Raw genomic sequence first — 22,732 nt, forward strand, 5'->3', positions numbered from 1 at the left:
TCTTCTTCTTCTTCTTCTTCTTCTTCTTCTTCTTCTTCTTCTTCTTCCTTCTTCTTCTTTTTCTTCTTCATTGAGAGGGAGAGAGAGTAAGAATGGGGAGGGGCAGAGGGAGAGGGAGAATCTGAAGCAGGCTCCATGCTCAGCACAGTGGAGCCTGACATGGGGCCTGACACAGGGCTCAATCCCAGGACTCTGAGATCATGACCTGAACTGAAATCGAGAGTCGGACGCTTAACCAACTGAGCCACCCAAGCACGCCTTGCCTGTCTTTTTTTAGTCACTAGTAAATGTTGGCATGGGGTGAGATATTTATTTGATTTACATGAGTCTGCTTTGACATTTCAATCCCGTATGTTAACACAGATTCATGGCAGCAGCCAGATTGCCTTTAAGACCCACAGTCATAGTCACAAGGTACTTTTTGGCAAAAAAGAAAAAAAGAGAGAGAGAGAGAGAAATGAAAAAAAAATATCAGAATTTGATGCTGGGATGAAAACTTCAACATCTGTGCTATAAAGTAGCTAAAGATTTACAGCATGCTTAACAACAAGTTTGGGAGGAAATAGATTTAGACTTGGGGTTTTGGATAATTGCATGGACAGATGATACCAAGAAGAAGGAAAGTTAGCTGAAAATACTATTCCCTATCTATAATAAGCAGCCTTGTTGAAAACTAGACATTTAAAAGAAGAAACCAGAATATTGGAAGAGAAAGAACTTTTTCCAGTTACTAGAAGTCTTCCCATGCTTCCTTGGAGTATTTTATAAAATATCTGGGAGTATTTTATGTTGACCTTCAAGGTAACTCACTCATAACCAGTAATTGCCCAAAGGATTATACAGGTAGTTCCTAGTAGTGGTCAAGTGACCTTCAAATCTAAAGGAAAAAAGCTGTGGCACTTCATGGAGAAACCAACAGAATCCTGATGAATTCTTGCTAGCAAGGATGCTCAGAATAAATAATCTCTAACTCTAGATACTAAGTAGAAAGACTTAGTCGACAGTGATGCCCAATGCCTCCAATAGTTGCACATTTTGTGAGCAGTCTCTTCCAAACTGAATAATGACTAACAATGCAATGAAAGAGGCAGATGTTAATCAGAATTATCCTGAAAAGGGTAACTGCCTCACCCCCTCTCCAAGTAACAAATTTAATATTCCTTCCTTAGCACTAGAAATATTATGGGTATAGGAACCCTAGGTTGACTGTATGATGATCAGAGAATAGGTAATTTAATGTCATTGTCACAGATCATGATAGAATCTGTGATTCAGTAGACTCCATAATCTTGAGCACCTTATGTAAACCTGATCTTGGTGACAAGCATTGGTAGAAAATCTCCCCGAATTTATTGCATTTCTGCATGGCCTTGGTCTTCTTTTCTGAGTAGAGTATGCTTGATTAGCAAACAGCAAGACCAGGGGTAGAGGGAGGTATGCAAGGCAAGTAGGGGGCAAAGCTTAACGAGCTGCTTAGTCTCCCTCTTTCAAGTGTATGCTTAGTGCTTGATTAAATACCTCCTTAAGTTTTACCCCCTTGGTGCCTCTCTTGCCTCACTCTCGGCCTGGTGCTGGCAACAAAGGCTTTTATTTTAAAATTTAAAATGGTGTATCCCTCTTGGTCAGAGGGCAGATTGTTTAAAGATAGAGCTTCCTTCTCTCCCCAGAGAAATTTGCTTACATTCCAGTGTCAAGATAAAGTCTCTTTCTTTCCCCAGAAGGAAAGATAGATAGGTCACCCACAGTGATCAGTTTATAAGATCAGAATTTCTTGATTTCAGTATTCCTCTGGTGTTGCACCTCACTGCATGCACATGTGACATTTGGCTATTGTCTTACCTCCCTGAAGGGATTGAAGCTTGGGGAACCAGTGCTATGATGTTCCTCTGGCTTCTCTGAATAATAAATAGTTTAATGTCTTCTGTACTACAAGTGGCAGGCTAATTTATCAACTTACAATAATTTTGGCAATAAGATTGGAGCAATGGCAAAGACATGGCCTTCCAAAGAGAAGGTCAAGGGCTCTGAGGACTGATTAATTATATTTGAGGAAGTCCATAGGAATCGGTAGCTGGCACGTTGATCAAACTGCATAGTCATTTAGTCAATAAAGGGTCTTCCATTTTGTTGCTTATTAATGAGTAGGATTGAAAAGTGGTTAAAAGCTGAGTGAGCTGGTAGGATTGAAACAAGCATCCCACCCAAATGGCACTTTTAGTTTTTGCTCTCTGTACAGATAGAAGGATTAAGGATTTCCCAAATCAGGTACAGACCTTTGGATAGACCTAAAACATTGGATATTTATTCAGTTGAGCCATGAGCTGCCTCTGCAGTGTTTGAATTTGAAAGTAAATGTGTTTTGCTACTAGAACAGAGATATTTTATCTGTATCGCTCTGATCCCTTCTTCCCCTCTACTCTGACCTCAGTTTCTTTAAGAATTTGGGTTGAGGTTGAGATTTCTCTGCCCCAAAGGCCCTATGAACCCATCCAAATATGTTTCAAAATACCAAGGAGGGTAAGAACGTAAACTTTCATGGCTCTGTTGAATATAGGTGCTAAAGTCACCATTCTACTCAGTCCTGGGGGAGTGGAAGGAAAAGTTCTGGGCACAGGAACAAACACTAGTGCTGAGGAATATAGGGTGCAGCCACAGTGGCATGTGAGGGGAGAGAAAAAGAGAAACCCTGAGCCCACAGACTCCACAGACACTGGAAGATGCACTGAAAAGGAGGCAGACACTGGGACAAGAGGAAAAAGAGCCTCCCTAGATGCTATAGCCATTCCTCTCAACCTAGACTCATTCCTTGCATTCCACAAATCTGCAGCCAGAAGATATCAGGATCTCCTATCAGAGCCCTGAACAAGCACATATTTTAACTCTGCTGTTCTTATAGGTGAAAAGAAAAAAAAGAACTGACTGAGTTAACTGATAAATTTTGAACAAACATTGCATTAAAAAAAAAAAGTTGGACTTTGTTGAGTAGGATCTTTTGGGACTACTCAATGTGCTTATTTTTTGCTATTTTTACATCTGTATGTATGGTATGATGTTAAGTACGTATACTTTTGTCTCATAAGTGCCAGAGAGAATCATCCAGGGTAAACTGCAAGAAGGAAATTGTGTTAGTGGGACAAACTCCCCTCCTGTTTGCTACCAGTGAGTAGATCTAGATTTAGTGTGAGTGCCTTTATTCTCTGATGTCCAAAATTTTCCTTATAAAAGCTTTTGGCTGTTAGAAAGAGAGCAAATCCCTATATACTAAAAAAAGCAATTCTCAAGAGATAAAACCATCAACCAATGCCAACTCTCAAATAATTTAGATATAGAAATTATCAGACAAAGAGCAAGGAGCAGTTGTTACAGCTATCCTCTATGCAGTAAAATAGACACTTTCTAAATACATGGAAAGAAAATACTTTCTCAATGAGAAATAGAACCTATACAAAAGAATGAAATAAAATTTTAGAGGGGGCACCTGGGTGGCTCAGATGGTTAAGCATCTGCCTTCAGCTCAGGTCATGATCCCAGGGACCTGGGATCGAGTCCCACATCAGGCTCCCTGATCCTTGGGAGCCTGCTTCTCCCTCTGCCTCTCTCTCTCTCTCTCTCTCTCTGTCTCTCATGAATAAATAAATAAAATCTTAAAAAAAAAAGAAATAAAATTTTAGAACTGAAAATTATAAATCTGAAATTTAAAAATGATAGGTTTAATCAATAGCAGAAAGGAAGTGGCAGAGACAAGAGTCAGTGCTCTTGATATGAATCAATGGAAATTATATAACCTGAAGAATACAAGATAAAATAATTGAAAAAAAAAAAGAATAGAGCTTCACGGACATAAAGGACCATAACAAATAATCTAACGTTTTTGTCATCTGAGTCCCAGGAGGAGAGGAGAAAGAGGGTGGGGCTGAAAATGTAGTCAAAGAAATAATGTCTGAAAACTTTTCAAATTTGGCAAAAGACATAAACCTACAGGTTAAAAAAGTTGAGCAAACCCCAACCAGGATATACATAAAGAAATCTACACCAGGAAACATCATTGTCACATTTCTGATAATTAAAGACAAAGAAAAATTCTTGAAAGCAGTAAGGGAGAAATAATATATTACTTATAGGGGGAAGACAATCTGAATATCAGTGGAAGTATCATTAGAAACCATGAAGATTGAAGGGAGTGACAGAGTACTTTTAAAGTATTAAAAGAAAAGAACTATCAATCCAGGATGCTGTATCCAGTGAAAATATCCTTTGGTACTGAAGAGGAAATCAATTCCTTATGTGGAAGAAAACTAAGAGAACTTGCTGCCAACAGACTTACCATAAAAGATCAGATAGACTTATAGATATATATAAAACATTCCATCCCAAAGCAGCAGAATACATGTATTCCATGCTCATGGATTGGAAGAATTAATATTGTAAAAATGTTCATATTACCTAAAGCAATCTACAGATTCAGTGTAATCCTTATCAAAATTCCAACGGCATTTTTTACAGAAATAAAAAAACACAAAATTTATATGTAGCTGCAAAAGATCCCAGAGAGTCGAAAAATCTTGAGAAAGAACAAAGCTGAAAGCCTCATACTCCCTGCTTTCACACTATATTACAAGGGTATAGTACTCAAAATGGTATAGTATTGGCATAAAAATGTACATATGGATCAGTGGAACAGAATAGAGAGTGCAGAAATAAACCCAGGCCCATAAGGTCAATTAATTTATGACAAAGAAAGCAAGAATGTACAATAGGGAAAGGAATATCTTTTAATAAATGGTGCTAAGCAAACTAGACAGTCACTTGCAAAAGAATGAAACTGGACCACTATTTTACACTCTACACAAAAATTAACTCAAAATGGATTAAGGACTTGAATCTAAGACCAGAAAGCATAAAACTCCTAGAAGAAAACATAGGTGGTAAGCTCCTTGACATTGCTCTTGATGATATTTTCTTTTTGGATTTGACTCCAAAAGCAATGATAACAAACCCAAAAATAAACAAATGTGACTACATCAAACTAAAAGGCTTCTGCACATTGAGGGAAACCATCAACAAAATAAAAAGGCAACCTACAGTACCCATGCTACTGAATGGGAGAAGATATTTGCAAATCATGTATCCAATAAGGGGTTAATATCCAAAATATATAAAGAACTCATACAGCTCAATAACAATAACAACAACAAAAAGCAACCCAACACTCTGATTAAAAAATGGACAGAAGATCTGACTGGACATTTTTCCAAAGAAGACATCCAGATGGCCAACAGGCAGAGGAAAAATGCTCAACCTCATTCAGCATCAGGGAAATGCCAGTGAAAAACACAATGAGATATCACTTCACACCTGTCAGAATGGTTATTTTTAAAAGGACAAGAAATAACAAATGTTGGCAAGGATGTGGAGAAAAGGGAATCCTCATACACTCTTGGTGGGAATCTGAATTGGTGCAGCCACTATAGAAAACAGTATGGGTTTTTTTTCAGAAAATTATAAATAGAACTACCATATAATCCAGCAATTCCACTTTTGAGTATTTATCTGGAAAAAAACCCCAATAATTTGAAAAGACATATGCACCCATATGGTCCTTGCAGCATTATTTATAACAGCTGACATATGGAAGCAATCTAAGTGTCCATCAGTGAATGAATGTTGTAGTATTCCATTATATATATGTATATGTAGGTATATATACCACAAGATGTGGTAGTACTTCACCATTAAACAAAAGGATGAAATCTTGCCATTTGCAACAACATGAATGGACTTTACTAATATTATGCTAAGTGAAATAAATCAGAGAAAGTCAAATCCTTTATGATTTCACATAGAATCTACAACACAAAACAAATGAACAATCAAAACAAAACAAACCTCATAGAGAATAGATTGGTGGTTGCCAGAGGAGCCTGGGGTGGGTGGGTGAGTGATATTGTTGAAGGGGATCAAGAGGTACAAACTGGCATATACATACTCCATGGAACAAATACATGCAATACCAACTAATTTTGCCTAAACTCAACCAAATCCTTTTACAAAAATCTAGTTTAAACATTACCAAAGCATGGGTAACCATCTCTATCCCCCAGTGAAGCAAAGTTGAGAGGAGTAAGATTTCCTATCTTGTCTATGATGGGGAGAAAATGGCTTCCCAAAGATGTCCACATCCTATCCTGGGACTTGAAAATGTTAAATTGCAAGGCAAAGGAAAATTAAGGTGTTGATCAACTAAATTTAAAATAGCGAGATGATCCAGGGACCAATGTAATCACCAGGATCCTTAAATGTGGAAAAGGGAGGCAGAAGAGTGAGTTTCAGAGTGAAATGATGTGAGAAAATCCCAACAGCCATTGCTGTGAGGATGGAAGGGGACCATGAGCCCAAAAGTGTGGGCAACCTCTAGACAGTGGAAAAGGTAAAACAGAACAAGACAAGCCTCCAAAATGGATTCTTCCTCAGGGCTTCTAGAAAGGAATATAGCCTTGCTGATTCCTCAACTGCAGCCCAGTGAGACTTCTTTTCAACTTCTGAACTATGGAACTGAAAGATAACACATTTATTTTGTGTTAAGCTAATAAATTTGTATTGATTAACTATAGCAGTAATATACAAATAGACTGCCCACAGGTTCGCTTGATGCTTTACTGTGGCCCTGTCAAAATTTGGAGGCTGGTTATAAAATTCTACCTGAAGGAAATAAAATATTATTGGTACTAATCCAAGGCAACTAAGTCATCTGTTCCCTTGTGAAATAAAATACACTCTCAAAACTGAATTCAAATGGATATTTACTGAACTCCTACTAAGTAAGAAACGTTTAAAAAAATGCTCTTTTCCCCAACTGTGTCAAATTCCCTCCACCCAGCCCAGGATCACTGCCTTGCTGTTTTTCCTGGGCTGGGAACACCAACCCAGGTTTCCCTGGGTTTCTATGATTATTCAGTGCTCTCTTGTGTAGTGGAAGCCTTCTGCTGGACTGGGAATGACAACCTATGTTTCACTAGTCTCTTTCCTTTCTCAGTGTGATTCACAGATTTCCAGGCCCACTGATTTCCATTGCACGGACTGAATTAGCTGCTGAAGCACTTTGAACTGTATTCTATTGTAAAATGAGGATACAGCCTAGGACTTTTCAACCTGCACTAAATAGAATAACGCCTCTTTAGGGCCCAAGAGTGAATAGGACCCCGGTAAACCCTCGCTAGTTCTCCCGTCACCCATCCTAAGCCCATCTGGCCCAGCCTTACTACCTTTATGAGGTCAGTTCAAGCACCTAATCCACATCTTAGCTTAGCCACTCGACGTGTCCAGGGCTTCGGAGCTCAGCCACCCACCCATCCCCACCTTAACACAAGGTCAATATAATTTCACTCATTTCACTTCACAAGATTCACTGCAGATGTCTCTCTGTCTCTGTCTTTCTCTCTGTACTCATCACACACATGCACACACCAAGAAAGAAAGAATATTAGGCCTGTTCTCCAAAAGACTTCCAAACGATCGACTTACGCTGGCATCTGATGGGGAAAGTCACAGCCAGGCTGGACCAGGAAGAGAGGACAAAGGTCTTCCTGAGTGTGGTGCTGGTGGCAGGGAGGACAGGAGCCTCTCCAAGGTTGAAGAGACAGGTGGCAGGCCCTGGGTGTGCTGGACCAAGAGCTCCCCTGGGCTTTTATACAACCCTTAGTCCCAGTCTGAAAGTGGCATTCCCAAATGGTAATAAGATGAAGAAAAAGAAAGGCCTGGACCACACAACAAGAACACCCCTGAAGAGAATGCCAGGAGAAGGAACTGGGAGAGAAGAAGCAAGGAAACACTGCAAAGGTCCTTTGCGAAATTAGGTTTCATTGACTCATCACCAGGAGCCTCACTTATCTGCCTTTCAGAGAGGCACGGGAAAAATTCACCCTTCTGAGGGGAAGTCATTAACATCAAGCACTTTTTGGCAGTGAGGACTGACTTCCGCTTCTGACGTTCCCAGGCCTCTAGGGGGCAGTGTAAGTTGCCACGCGCTCTCCGAGGCAGCCCTGACTGGAGGACGCCTCCCAGGAGATGCAGACTGAAAACAGACAGGCGGGTGGGGCTGGCTCACGGAAGTCAGCCTGGGCGCTCAGTTACTAGTCACGACCCTTCCCTGGAAAGGAAGTCTTTATCGCAGATGCACGACTCCCATCCCGGGGTCAAATTCCCGTGTGGTCTGTAGGTCTCAGTTTTCTTTACTTAAAAGGTCATAGCTGAGTCCTGCTCCTCAGAAACCACAGGGTTGACAACAGCATTGAGAGAGAACTCTTCAGTAACAGTAATAATAACAGCTCATGCTTATGAAGTGCTTAACTGCGTGCCACAAGCATATAGTATTTTATCCAATACCAAACCTAAGGTAATTTTATTATTCTCCTTTTCTTTCTTTTTTTTTTTTTTTTTTAAGATTTTATTTATTTGAGAGCGAGAATGAGAGACAGCATGAGAGGGAGGAGGGTCAGAGGGAGAAGCAGGCTCCCTGCCGAGCAGGGAGCCCGATGCGGGACTCGATCCCGGGACTCCAGGATCATGACCTGAGCCGAAGGCAGTCGCTTAACCGACTGAGCCACCCAGGCGCCCCTTTTTTTTTTTTTAAGATTTTATTTATTTATTCATGAGAGACAGACAGAGAGAGAGAGAGAGAGAGAGAGAGAGAAGCAGGCTCCCAAGGAGCAGGGAGCCTGATGTGGGACTCGATCCCAGGACCCCGGGATCATGACCTGAGCCGAAGGCAGACGCTCAACCATCTGAGCCACCCAGGCGCCCTATTCTCCTTTTCTAGATAAAGAAACCAGGGCACAGAGAGGTTAGGGAACTTACGAAAGGTCACACAGTAAGTGTTAACAGAATCAGGAAGCAAATCTGTAGGCAGTCTGTTGCTAGGGCCGATGCTCTCAACCACGCTACTATTCGTCCCCCAGCCCAGTTACGGCCCTGCCCTCTTCTTGGCCAGTTTTGTTCTGTGAAGTGTAGCACGGCACAGGCTTCATCTTTTCTTTTTTTTTTTTTAAAGATTTTATTTATTTGATAGAGAGAGAGATAGCGAGAGCAGGAACGACAAGCAGGGGGAGCGGGAGAGGGAGAAGCAGGCTTCCCGCCGAGCAGGGAGCCCGATGCGGGGCTCGATCCCAGGACCCTGAGATCACGACCTGAGCCGTAGGCAGACGCTTAACGACTGAGCCACCCAGGCGCCCCCCAGGCTTCATCTTAAAGGTGGAGAAAACACACACACAAACACACACAGACACACGCAGGAGAACATTTTCTTTTTTGGAAATTAAATTTCCTTGACAATTCCTGTGCAATGAAGTATAACCCAACCATAGCAATCAGGAGCTTGGGAAGCAAGAAGCCCATGAAAAACTTGGAGCCAAATAACACCAGCAAACATAGGAGCCAAATGAGACAATAATCCAATAAATCATAGAAGAAGGGATTGTTTTATCTGCATGAGCCATAATATGAGATTATTTCCTACCCCAGAAGAGGTAAGAATCGACGTCTAAATGTGTTAAGTTGAATCTACACACCCTGAAGAAAGTTGAATTTAGGGTTATGAAGGTGTCGAATATGAGGGAGTAATCTACTTCCTCTAAGACACTCTTTTAGATATTCATCTAAGAGTCATGGCACCATATTTACGTGCCTAGTTTCTTTTTTTTTTTTATTAAAGATTTTTATTTATTTATTTGACAGAGAGAGACACAGCGAGAGAGGGAACACAAGCAGGGGGAGTGGGAGAGGGAGAAGCAGGCTTCCTGCCGAGCAGGGAGCCTGACACAGGGCTCGATCCCAGGACCCTGGGATCATGACCTGACCTGAAGGCAGACGCTTAACGACTGAGCCACCCAGGCGCCCCTACGTGCCTAGTTTCTATCAGAAGCAGTTAAAGTACAGCTGCCTGGTAACTACTACTATGTTGGTTGCCATATGGGAGCAATTTGGTTTCCCTTCATGGGGATGTTAAGATGAAATCTAGTAAAATTATCATTACAATTGTAAGGTTTTACAAAAAATTAATATGAAGTTGTAGTTCTGTCATTATGTTAATATAATATTTTCACTTAATTTGCTTTTTATATATGTAAACCAGTGTTATAGAATCGTGTAATCTTTGAAGATATTTTAAGTTTTATACAACTCAGTCATACATTTGAGGTCTTTTGTTTTTGTTTTTGTTTTAAATATAAGGGTAATTTTTCCTTATATAGCACACTGTCAAATGGCCTGTGATCTTAGTGATGCAGAACTCATTACTTTGAGAAGAGTTCATCTTTGAACAATTATTCTGTCCACTAGGTAAAATATGCCTTCCTGTAATTTCAATCTGTTTGTTTCAGTACTACTCTTGGGGATCATGTATATAAAATTGGGTCTCTCTTCCCTTTTTAAATATCAAAGCCAATTATCATTTTACTTTCAAATTTCTTCACCAACCTAAAAAGCGTAAATTTTTAAGGACAACAATTGTTCCTACCTTGCTCCTTCAAATTTACCCCACACATAGTACAATCTAACACATAGGAGTGCTATTATTTATCATATATAAATATTATATATTTATATTATGTACAAATTAATAAATGAACGACTTTATCTCATGTACTTATGGTTTTCTAAAAAAGGAAACACTAAAATTAAAACAAACTATTACATATTAGATCAGATTAGAACAGAAGAAAAATTCAACCATTCTTCCTTCTGGGAACTATGTGGCATTAATTGAATTATATTAAATTGATTTGTATATTAACACTAAAAAGTAGACTTGGTAGAAAGTGTGGAAACTTTCCTGACAGCATTAAAGAAGCCCAAAAACCTTTGCATCTACCTCCTCCAGAGTAAGCTCAGTTTCTGGCAAGTGACTTGAGCTGGTAGTGATATCCTGCAGATGTGTCCCAGTCCTTTTCTAACTCCCATCCCCAACAAACACGAGCTCTGAAGTACCTGGGAACATGAAACCAGGCATTTGACCCAGGGCAAGGTGATTCTTTCATTCCAAACTCCAAATGATCCACGACCCTCCTCCCGCCAACACACACACATACTTAGGGAGCAATCTCCAGAGACTAAGACTCAAGTTTCTCCCTTAGGGGACTGAAAGCCCAGAGTGAGATAAAAATATTGTGCACTAGCCTTGGGACCTCACAGATTAGATATGGACAAACACTGATATCACAGAAGTCTCAAAGAAAGAGGAGAAAGGTGTACTGTAGAAAAGATATTTGGAAAAAAAAAAAAAAGAAAGCCTGAAACTTCCAAAATGTGGTAATAGCCATAAGTTTACAGATCCAAGAGGCTGGGCAAATTCGAAAAGGAATAAACTCAGAGAACACTATGCCTGGACAAATCATAATTATACTGCTGAAAACCAATTCTAAAGGAAAAAAAAACAAATGGATCCAGAGAAAATGAAACATTATATACAAAAGATACTGATTCAAATAACAATTTTCTTATCAGAAACCATAGACATCAAAAGACAATGTGAGGGCGCCTGGGTGGCTCAGTTGGTTAAGCGACTGCCTTCGGCTCAGGTCATGATCCTGGAGTCCCGGGATCGAGTCCCGCATCGGGCTCCCTGCTCGGCAGGGAGTCTGCTTCTCCCTCTGACCCTCCCCCCTCTCATGTGCTCTCTCTCATTCTCTCTCTCAAATAAATAAATAAAATCTTAAAAAAAAAAAATTAAAAAAAAAAAAGACAATGTGATGTCTTTAAAGTTCTGAAAATAAAGAACTCTCAACCCAGGATTCCTTATCTCTCAAAATATTCTTCAGGAATGAAGGTGATGTAGCTATATTTTCAAATGGAGGGATATTAAGAGAATTAATAGCCAGTAGAACTGCTCTGAAAGAAATGCTAAAAGAACATCTAAAGGCTGAAAAGTAGTGATACCAGAGGGAAACTTGTAACTTTAGCAATGAAGGAAAATGCAATAGGATTGGTAAATAATAGTCATAGAGATTAGACTATTTTAGTTCTATTAAATTCTTTCAATATGTATGCTGTAGAAAGCAATAAAAGAATTCAATTGTCTGAGAGCTTTAAATGAATGTAAATATAATAATATGGCAACTATAATGTAAGAGGAGAAAGCACAGAGTCCTTTGTAGTGGTAAGAGTTCTAAGTTTTACCTGAAGTGATAAAATATTAACTCTCAGTAGACTGTGACAGGTTAAGAATATTATATCTCTAGGTCAACTACTGAAGTAATTATATGAAGACTAAAACCAAAAAGTTAATAGAGAAAATTGAATATTAAAAATAATTAAATATTTTTAAAGGATGAGAAATGAGGAACAGTGAAAAAAAACCCAGAGGGAACGAACCTAAAAAAATAATATATTGATAGATTTAAATCCCAATATATTAATAACACATTTAACATAAATGGCCTAAACAAACCAAGGAAGAAAACAGAGATTCTCAGGTTGATTAGATAAAAAATAAGACCCAACTATATGCAGTCTAAAAAAACCTCACTTTACTATAACAAATAAAATAATAAATAAATAAATAAATAAAATAATAAAAAATAAAAAATAATATAATAAATAGGTTGAAAATAAAAGCATGGAAAAAGTTATACCATGAAAACATTGATAAAGGTAAACTGAAGAAGTTATTCTAATATCACATAATGCAGACTTCAGAAGAAGAAAAATTACTAGGAATGGAACATTTAAAAAATGACAAAAAGGTCAACTCCTAAGAAGACATAAAAGTCTCAAGCATGTACACATCTAGCTAGTGAATTCCACAATACATGAAATATAAATTGATAGAACTGAAAGGAGACAAAAACAAATCCACAACCCACTTGGGAACTACAAGTCTTCATAAGTAATCGATAGAGCTGGTAGACAGAAAATCAGTAAGGACATAAGAAGACTGAAACAACACTATTAACTTGACAGAAGGCCATTAATTGAATATTTTACCCAAAAATAGGCAGAATGCATATTCCAAGTGCATATGGAAACTTCACCATGATAGACATATTCTGACTCATAAAACAAACCTTAAAAAGCAATTAAAATAATTGACATTATACAAACTATGTTTGACTATCATTGGAAAAACTCAGTATTTTTTAAGATGTCATTTCTCAAATTGATTCAGTGCAAGTTCCAGCAGACTTTTCTTGTAGAAATTAACATGCTAATTCTAAAAAATATGGGAATGCAAAGAAAAAGAATAACAAACAAACACAAACAAAACCTTTGAAAAAGAAAAACAAATCTAGAGGACTTACTCTACCTGATAGCAAGACTTATAAAGCTACATGGATTGAGATAATGTGGCATTGGTGTAAAAATACATAAACAGAACAATAGAACAGAATAGAGAATTAAGAAAGAGTTACATATACAAACAATTCATTTTCAACAAGCATGAAAAGGCAATTCAGTGGAGAGAGACCATCTTTTCAATGGATGATGTCAGAATAATTAAATACCCATATGCAAAAGAAAAAGAAACTTTAATTTATATCTTGCACCAGATAGAAAAGTGTACTGTAATTGGATTATAGAACCACATATAAAGCCTAAAATTGTAAAATTTCTACAAGAAACTATAAGGGAAAATCTTTGTGACCTTGGATTAGGCAATGATTTTCTAGATATACATATATCTAGAAATCTAAAAAAAAAATATATATATATATATATAATAAAGATTTTATTTAGTTATTTGGGACAGAGAGAGCTAGAGAGAGTATGAGCAGTAGAGGGCAGGAAGGGGGGGGCAAGCAGAGGGAGAGGGAGAAGCAGACTCCCTGCTGAGTAGGGAGCCTGACGTGGGGCTCGATCCCAGGACCCTGAGATGAAGGCAGATGCTTAACCGACTTGAGCCACCCAGGTGCCTCTAGATATATTAAATAAACCATAATTTAACTTTCTTATCTTTAGAAGACACTGTTAAGGATATCAAAGATATACCTGTACCCCTTTGTTTATTACAGCATTATTCGCGATGGCCAAGATATGGAAACAACCTAAGTGTTTATCAACAGACAAATGGATAAAAAAAGATGTGGTATATACATACAATGGAATATTATTTAGCCATGAGAAAGAAGGCAATCTTGTCATTTGCAACAGCTTGGATGGACCTTGAGGGCATTATGCTAAGTAAAATAAGCCAGACAGAGAAAGACAGATACTGCATGGTATCATTTATATGTGGAATCTAAAAAAAAAAAAAAAAAACAAAGAAAGAAAGAGAAAAAAAATGTCAAAATCTTAGAAATAGTAGAAAAGTCGTTGTGGGGCACCTGGGTGGTTCAGTCAGTTAATTGATTTCAGCTCAGGTCATGATCTGAGGGATCGAGACCCATCTTGGGCTCTACATTCAGTGGGGAGTCTGCTTGAGATTCTCTCTCTCCTTCTCCCTCCATCCCTCCACACCAAAAATAAATAAAGGAAAAAAAAGAAAAGAAAAGTGGTTGCTAGGGGCCAGAGGGTTGGAGAAATAGGGAGAGAGTTGGTAAAAGAGTATGAACTTCCTGCTATAAGATTAATAAGTTCCAAGGATCTAATGTAAAACATGGTGACTATAGTTGAAAACACTGCATTGTATAATTGAAATGTGCTAAGCGGCTAGAACTTAAATATTCTCACCAAAACAAAACAAAACAAAGCAAAAACCCACACAAAAAAGTTAAATATGTGAAATGATGGATATGTTAAATTAATTAGATGGGAGAAATCCTCTCACAATATATATGTATATAAAATCACTGTGATGCACAACTAAAATATTTTACAATATTATTTGTCAATTATACCTCAATAAAGCTGAAATATAAAAATTAAAAAATAAAAAAAAAATGACATTGTTAAGAGAATAAAAAGGCAAGCCAAAAATAGGAATCTGTATTCACAACTCACTGGTATCTAAAATACATAAAGAATTCTTAAAACTAAAATCCCGGTTAAAAATAGGCAAAAGATTTGTATAGATACTTTATCAAAACAGAATGGCAAATAAGCAGGTGAAATGATGTTCAGAAATACTGACCATACCAAGTGTTGGCATGCATATGAAGCAAATGGTACTTTCATACAATTCTAGGGGGGGATATAAAATGGAACAACCAATTTTAAAAGGTGGTTTGGCAGATTTTAAAATGTTCAGCATACATCTCCCATACAACCTGGTGATTCTACTTCCAGGTATTTATCCACAATAAATAAAAGCGTATATCCATATGCAGACTTAGAAATGAGTGTTCATGGAAGCTTTATTTGTAATTAACTAAACATTGGAAAAAACCCAAATGTCAATTAACAGGTGAATAGTTCAACTCTGGTTTATATGCAATGGATACTACTCAGCAATAAAAAAGAATGAACTATTGATGCAAGAAAGAACCTGGGTGAATATCAAAATAATTATGCTTTGATATCCATCCAGGTTCTTTCTTGCACCAATAGTGAAAGAAGCCAGACAAAAAAGAGTAAATCTAGGAAATGCAAACTAATCTACAGTGATAGAGAGCATATCAGTTTTTGCCCGGGGTTGGTGGAAACAAGCCCACATAGCGGCAGGAGAAAACTTTGGGAAATGATGGATATGTTTATTACCTTGATTTTGGTGATGTTTTCATAGGTGTATACACATGTCAAAACCCAGCAAATTGTGCTTTTAAACTATGCAACTTATTGCATGTTAATCATAAGTCAATAAAACTTTTAAAAATCTTTCATTAAGAAAATCTCAAATAAAGCATGTAGACTTTATATTGTTCAATCTCTCAGTTTATTAAAGTAGTTCAGGACAAAGATAAAACTAATTGTTCTGACACCAAGTAAAATCTCGAAATCAGTTGAAGTATTTGGGCTCTATACTTATTGTTTAAATTTCTTCATTGATTAGGGTGCTTCGGGGTAAAAACTAAAACTAAAAGTGTGTCTTCCAGTGAAATCTCTAAATTGGGTAGAAATGATTCATTGCAAAGATCAGCTTCCCATAGCACCATTAAGATAGTCTCTATTAGAGGAATGTATAAGGAAAACAAAACAAAGAAATGAACATATCTGAGAACTAGGAAGGTACGGCCAACAAAGATGCCTGTTTATTTGCCATTGGTCGGTCTCAGCTTCACCATTGCACACCGGATGGTTGTGGGGGAGAGTGGATGAGAAGAGGAAATCTCTCATTTTACTTTCTAAAGCTCTATATCAAGAGATGCCAAGTCCAGACCAGAGATCCTAGAATTTGAGCTGTATATATATGAGCTTTGGTCTTTGGGTTATCTTTCTTGGGGAGATGAGTCAAATGGGTTCTATACCAATGGAGAGGGAATAAGATTATATTTTATGGCTACAAGTGTGGACTGTGGAAGAGACATGTCCTCCTCACTGAACATTTTTGTGTTATCTCAGATTTCCCAGGCTCTTGCAATTAGAATGGGGGTTTGTGATTTGTCCAGGCCAATGGGCTTGAAGCAAAACAATGTGCCACTTTGGGACTGATTTATTTAAGAGGTTGAGCAGAAGCTTCCATGTCCCTTTCTTTCTCAGTGAAGAACTTCAAAGGCCACATTTTGGGTGTTACATATCCCATTAGCCTGCATTTCTGAGAGATTACATGGAGGAGAACTGTCCTATTCCACCCTGCAATTTTAAACTATATTGGGGGGCGCCTGGGTGGCTCAGATGGTTAAGCGTCTGCCTTCAGCTCGGGTCATGATCCCAGGGTCCTGGGATTGAGTCCCACATGGGGCTCCCTGCTCCTTGGGAGCCTGCTTCTCTCTCTCTCTCTCTCTGTCTCTCATGAATAAATAAATAATATTAGTTATTATATAAATAAATAAATAAATAATATTTTAATAATTTAATAAATAAATAAAATCTTAAAAAAAAAACAAAACTATATTGGGTATATAAATGAACCCAGAAATGAAACTTGTGGGAAACTGACATTTTGCATGCTACAGCATAGCCTATCCTATCATGTTGCATAGCAGCAGTAAAAAGCTCCCTCATAATTAATAATAGTTAACAAAAGTGAAATGAATATGACTGTTGATATTTTTATTTATAACTCAGAAATAATTTTTATTTATATGTCAGAATTAAAGATAACTAAGCAAATAGAATCACCCCAGTGTATAAGAAAGTTATGAAAAATATACACAGATGTTATACTCATGGTTTGTGAGGAAAGCATTTTATATATCTGCTTTTTTTCTTAAACAATTTTATTGAAATATAATTTACATGCCATACAACTCACCCATTTAAGTGTACATTTTTGTTTTAAAGATTTTATTTATATTTTGAGAGAGAGAGAGAGCATGAGTCGGGAGAGGGGCAGAGGGAGAGGGAGAAGTAGACTCCTCGCTGAATGGGGAACCCGATATGGGGCTCAGTCCCAGGACCCTGAGATCATGATCTGAGCTGAAGTCAAACGATTAACTGCCGGAGCCACCCAGGCGCCCCTTAAGTGTACATTTGATGGTTTTTAGTACACCCACAGATATGTGCAACCCTCACCCATCAATTTTAGAACATTTTATCATCTCACAAAGAAACCTGAACCATTTAGCTATCACCTTCCTATTTCCTCATCATCCCACACCCACCCCACGCCGGCTCTAAGCAGTCACTAATCTATTCCTTTATCTATAGATTTCCCTATTCTAAATGTTCATATTAGAATCATATACCACGTGGTCTGTTATGACCAGCTTCCTTCACGTAGCATCGTGTTTTCGAGGTTCATCTATGTTGTAGCACCTCTCACTACTTCATTACTTTTTATGGCAAACAGTATTCTGTTGTATGGATATAACACACTGTGTTCACGCATTCATCCTTTGATGAACATTTTGAGTTGTTTCCATCATTTGGCTGTTACAGATAAGGCTGCTATAAAAATTCACATACCAGTTTCTGTGTGAACATGTATTTCATTTCTCTTGGGTTTATACCTAGGTATGCAATTGCTGGGTCATGGTGACTCTATGTTTCATCTCTTAAGGAACTGCTTCACTGTTTTCCAAGGCAGCAGTACCACTTTGTATTCTCAAAAGTCATGTATGAGGTTCTCATTTCTCCACATTCTTCCAATGCTTGTTATTATTTGACTTCTGAATTCTAGTTATCCTAGTAGATGTGAAGTGGTAGCTCATTATGGTTTGAATTTGCATTTCCCTGATGACAAGTAATATTGAGTATCTATTCATGTGTTTATTGGTCATTTGTATATCTTGCTTATAGAAATGTCTATTCAGATCCTTTGCCTATTTTTTAAAAATTGTACATAATTTTGCATAACATAAAAATTATGCTATTTGTATTGGGGGAAAGAGATGGATGGACTGACTGATGACTCAGTCAGTTAAGCGGCTGCCTTAGGCTCAGGTCATGATGCCAGGGTCCTGGGATCAAACCCCACATCGGACTCTCTGCTCAGCAGGGAGCCTGCTTCTCCCTCTCCCTCTGCTGTTCCCCCTGCTCGTGCTCTCTCTCTCTGACAAATAAATAAAATCTTAAAAAAAAAAAAAAGAGATAGATGGACAATTGGAATCATAAAAAACTTTTTCTATCTATATGCTGAATAATTCTGTTCTGATATCTATTGCTCTTTAAAATATCCAAAAATTCAGTGGCACAAAACAACAATTATTTTTTAGGCTCCCAGATTCTGTGAATCAGGAATTCAGACAAGGCACAGCAGGACAGCTTGTCTCTGCTCCAAAATGTCTGGAGCTTCAACCTCAGAATACTCAGATGGCTGAATATGACTCAGATGGAAGGGCCTGGAATCACCAAACAGATTCTTCACTCACAGATCTGTCACTGGAGTGGGGTGATTAAAAGTCGGGGCTCAATGCGAATGGCTGGCCAGGTTGCCTACATGTTGCCTCTTCAGGTGGCTTGGATTTCCTCACAGCATACTGATTTCAGATTTGTCACACTTCTTATAGAGCACTCAGGACTCTAAGAGAAAATGTTCTAGTGACTAAGGCGAAAACTGCCATGGCTTTTTAGGACAGCCTTAGAAGTCCTATAATGTCATTTGCACCATAATATATTAGCTGAAGCAGTCACAAGTCCAATCAGCTTCCAGAGGAGGGGTTGCAGACCCCAGATCTCAATAAGAAGAGGGTTAAAGAGTTTGCAGCCATGTTTCAAAACTGCCCTAGACTCTGAGAGATCCTGGTGTAACTTTAGACAGCAGCTTTTCTGTATTTACATAAACTGTGCGTATTTTATACATAATATGTATCGGTAAGGTGAATAGTAAAAGTAAACTCTGACTATAAGGTGCCTGCAGCATGCGGTGATTAGGAAAATGTGCCTCTAAAATCTCTGACTTAATTAAGGGAGCCTGATTGGTATGTAAGGGCAAATACCAGTTAGAATGAGAGGTTTAATTCTGTCCTCACGCACTGAAATAAAGTTCTCAGACACCAGTCTGAGCAGCCATGCAGGGCTGCCTCTGCAAGGGAGGGCAGCAGCTGCTGAATCCTGCACATAGCTTTTATTTTGCTTTTTATCAGAAAAGCAAGGACAGATGCCTCCAAGCATGGGAAAGGAGTACAAAGGGATGGCAAATATCTTGAAGCAGGCTTGCCTTCCCCTCTACATGTAGGCATGCAGGGAGTCAGTCATGGGATAAGGGAGGAGTAGGATGCTTGGGCTGGCAATCACCAGATGCAGAAAGGGGGGGCTGAAGGTCACATTCTTTCATAGCTCCTAACTCATGCCCTGCCCCTGGGGATCGTGGGATCCTGCTCCTACCTCACCATTGCGTTCAATAGCCCGAGAACAGGAACGCTGCTTTTTCAGCTGCTTCCACAGTTACCCCTGAGGGCTTACAATATCTCCCAGTTTCTATGGGAGGACAGGAGCCTTACTTCAGTGAGTGCCTGACTCCAAGTGGCAAAACTACCTCCTGTCATAAATATATACATTTATTTTTCCTTTGTAGAAAGCCAATTAACTAACATAGATGGTCAACCCAATTACCAGGTAAATTGAGGATAAACTGCCTATATTAAACAGTGCTGCCAAGTCTTCTTCTTGAGGACTAGTTATTGTTTACCTTGAGAACCTATGGATTGTATCTGTTGCACTATATAAAAGGGTGAGAGTTCTTTCTGCTTTTGTAAGTTGCAGTGAGGTGCATCTGATTCTGGTTTATTGCTTATTCAATAATAAAGCAGTGCATCTGATTCTGGTTTAATGCTTATTTGATAATAAAGCAGTTTTCTTTCTCTGTTACCTTTGTGGAGAGGTTTTCTGGGCTGGCAGGAGATTGTGCTTTTTTTTTTTTTTTTTTAGATTTTTTTTTTTATTTATTTGCGAGAGAGAGAATGAGAGACAGAGAGCATGAGAGGGAGGAGGGTCAGAGGGAGAAGCAGACTCCCTGCTGAGCAGGGAGCCTGATGTGGGACTCGATCCCGGGACTCCAGGATCATGACCTGAGCCGAAGGCAGTCGCTCAACCAACTGAGCCACCCAGGCGCCCGGAGATTGTGCTTTTAACAGCCGGCCTGCCGATGTTCCTAGGCTCTGCAGCCCTTCCATGAGCGGCTCCCAGCCAATGACCAAGCTGGGCAGAGTGTCAATGGCAGGATCACTCCCATGAGGCTCAGGACACCTCTGATGGGCGCCATGGGCTTGCAAACTTCCACTGGACTTCTTGAAACTCTCTTAGGACTGCACTGCTACCCAAGACCTACCTTCTTGCCTTCCCTCTGCCTCCACAGGGCTCAGACTTACATGTAGTGTATAACATCTCCCACGGCCCTCTCGTGCTCCCTTCTTGATTTTTCATTCAGGCATTTCCCCTGCTCATTTGCTTGCTTCTCAGAGCAGCCAGACTGAGTCACTCTATTTTCTAGATTGGCATTTACTGTTTCTAGCTTATGACGAAGGTGAATGGATCAAAAAAATGTCTAAATCTTAAAGAAAAAAACATTGTAAAAAATATGTAAAAATCTAATCTCTAGTTTGTGTTTTAACAAACCAGGATTCAAATCCTAATGAATCGCTTTACATACAAATTATAAGCAGTGTCATGGCCGCAGGTAATATGCTATCTGCCTTGAAAATCACTAGCCTGGATCTTTTTTTTTTTTTAAAGATTTTATTTATTTATTTATTTGACAGAGAGAGACACAGCGAGAGAGGGAACACAAGCAGGGGGAGTGGGAGAGGGAGAAGCAGGCTCCCTGCAGAGCAGGGAGCCCGATGCGGGACTCAATCCCAGGACCCTGGGATCATGACCTGAGCTGAAGGCAGTCGTTTAACCAACTGAGCCACCCAGGCGCCCACTAGCCTGGATCTTGAGAGAGGTTTTCCCAAAGATAACTAAGACTTCGGGAGTGTACTGGAGGCATTCTTCTCTTTGCCAGTGGATATCAAAGTACAGGAAAAAGAAACGTATTGAACATTAAGGCTTGGATCCACAATTCTGTAATTTACAAAGGACTTAATTTACAAATCAGTGGAGTACTGAAGACAGAGATTTCCTATCACCAGTCATGGCAAGCACATTTAAGAATGTACTTATGATGGGGGCGCCTGGGTGGCTCAGTCGTTAGGCGTCTGCCTTCGGCTCAGGTCATGGTCCCAGGGTCCTGGGATCGAGTCCCACATCGGGCTCCCTGCTCCGCGGGAAGCCTGCTTCTCCCTCTCCCACTCCCCCTGCTTGTGTTCCTGCTCTCGCTGTCTCTCCCTCTGTCAAATAAATAAATAAAATCTTTAAAAAAAAAAAAAAAGAATGTACTTATGATGATTTTTGCTGGAGAATTCATAATGGGGCTTTTGGGAAATGGATTCATTATATTGGTTAACTATATTGATTGGATCAGGAGCTGGAAGTTCTTCCTGATTGACTTTATTCTTACCTGCTTAGCTCTTTCCAGAATATTTCTGCTGTGCGTAACAATGCTAGGCATAGGTGTAGACATAATTTGTGAGGAAATATGGTACAATGATAATCAACTGATGACTTTTGAAATCCTCTGGACAGGATCCAATTATTTCCACACAACCTGTACGGCCTGCCTCAGTGTCTTCTACTTTCTCCAGATAGCCAACTTTTCCAATCCCATTTTCTTCTGGGTCAAACAGAGAATTCACAGCCTGCTTCTCATTATTGTCCTGGGGGTGGTCTTCTCTTTCTGCTTGTCCTTGCTTTTTAAGGATACAGTATTTAAGAACCTGATCAAAACCAGGGTAAACACTGAAAGCAATCGGACATCGAATTTCACAGCGAGAAAATATGATTTATTAACTTCTAGTATAGTCCTGAACATAAAGTTCATCATCCCCTTTGGAGTGTCTCTGGCTTCCTTTGTCCTTTTGATAGATTCTTTATGGAACCACGCCAGGCAGAGGAAGGGCACAGGTTCTGGGGATCTTATCACAAAGGCCCATGTGCAAGCCATGAAGTCTGTAATTTCATTCCTACTCTTCTTCTTTATGTACTAGTCGAGCAATGTTATAATATATTTGGCCTATATCAGTCTAGACAGTTTGGTGGCAGAAAAGTTTGCTAATATGTTAGTATTTTCCTATCCATCTGGCCATCCATTTCTTCTGATTTTATGGAACAGCAAATTGAAACAGGCTTCTCTCCGTGTCCTGAGGAAGCTGAGGTGGTGCAGGAATCTGAGGAAACCCACATACCCATAAAACATGCCTGAAATGACTGCGATTTTCTCAAGAATGAA

At 39.0% G+C, this 22,732-nt stretch overlaps 2 protein-coding genes across 2 annotated transcripts in view; both read left to right on the forward strand.

The window, feature by feature from the left end:
- The window catches only part of LOC110580791 (taste receptor type 2 member 110-like), a 5,283-nt gene extending 4,356 nt beyond the window's left edge, over positions 1 to 927 (forward strand). The window contains exon 4 of the mRNA XM_044915217.1: positions 821 to 927. Within this exon, the coding sequence (XP_044771152.1) occupies positions 821 to 927 (107 nt within the window). The remainder of the gene's footprint in view (positions 1 to 820) is intronic.
- A 136-nt stretch (positions 928 to 1,063) lies between these two features.
- On the forward strand, positions 1,064 to 22,694 carry LOC110580790 (taste receptor type 2 member 8-like). Its single transcript, XM_044915218.1, is given in 2 exon segments — positions 1,064 to 1,186; positions 21,777 to 22,694. Coding segments are annotated over 2 exon segments (1,041 nt in total).
- Positions 22,695 to 22,732: the final 38 nt, after the last annotated feature.

Source organism: Neomonachus schauinslandi, chromosome 5 (genome assembly GCF_002201575.2).
Source record: "Neomonachus schauinslandi chromosome 5, ASM220157v2, whole genome shotgun sequence".
Lineage (NCBI taxonomy): Eukaryota > Metazoa > Chordata > Mammalia > Carnivora > Phocidae > Neomonachus > Neomonachus schauinslandi.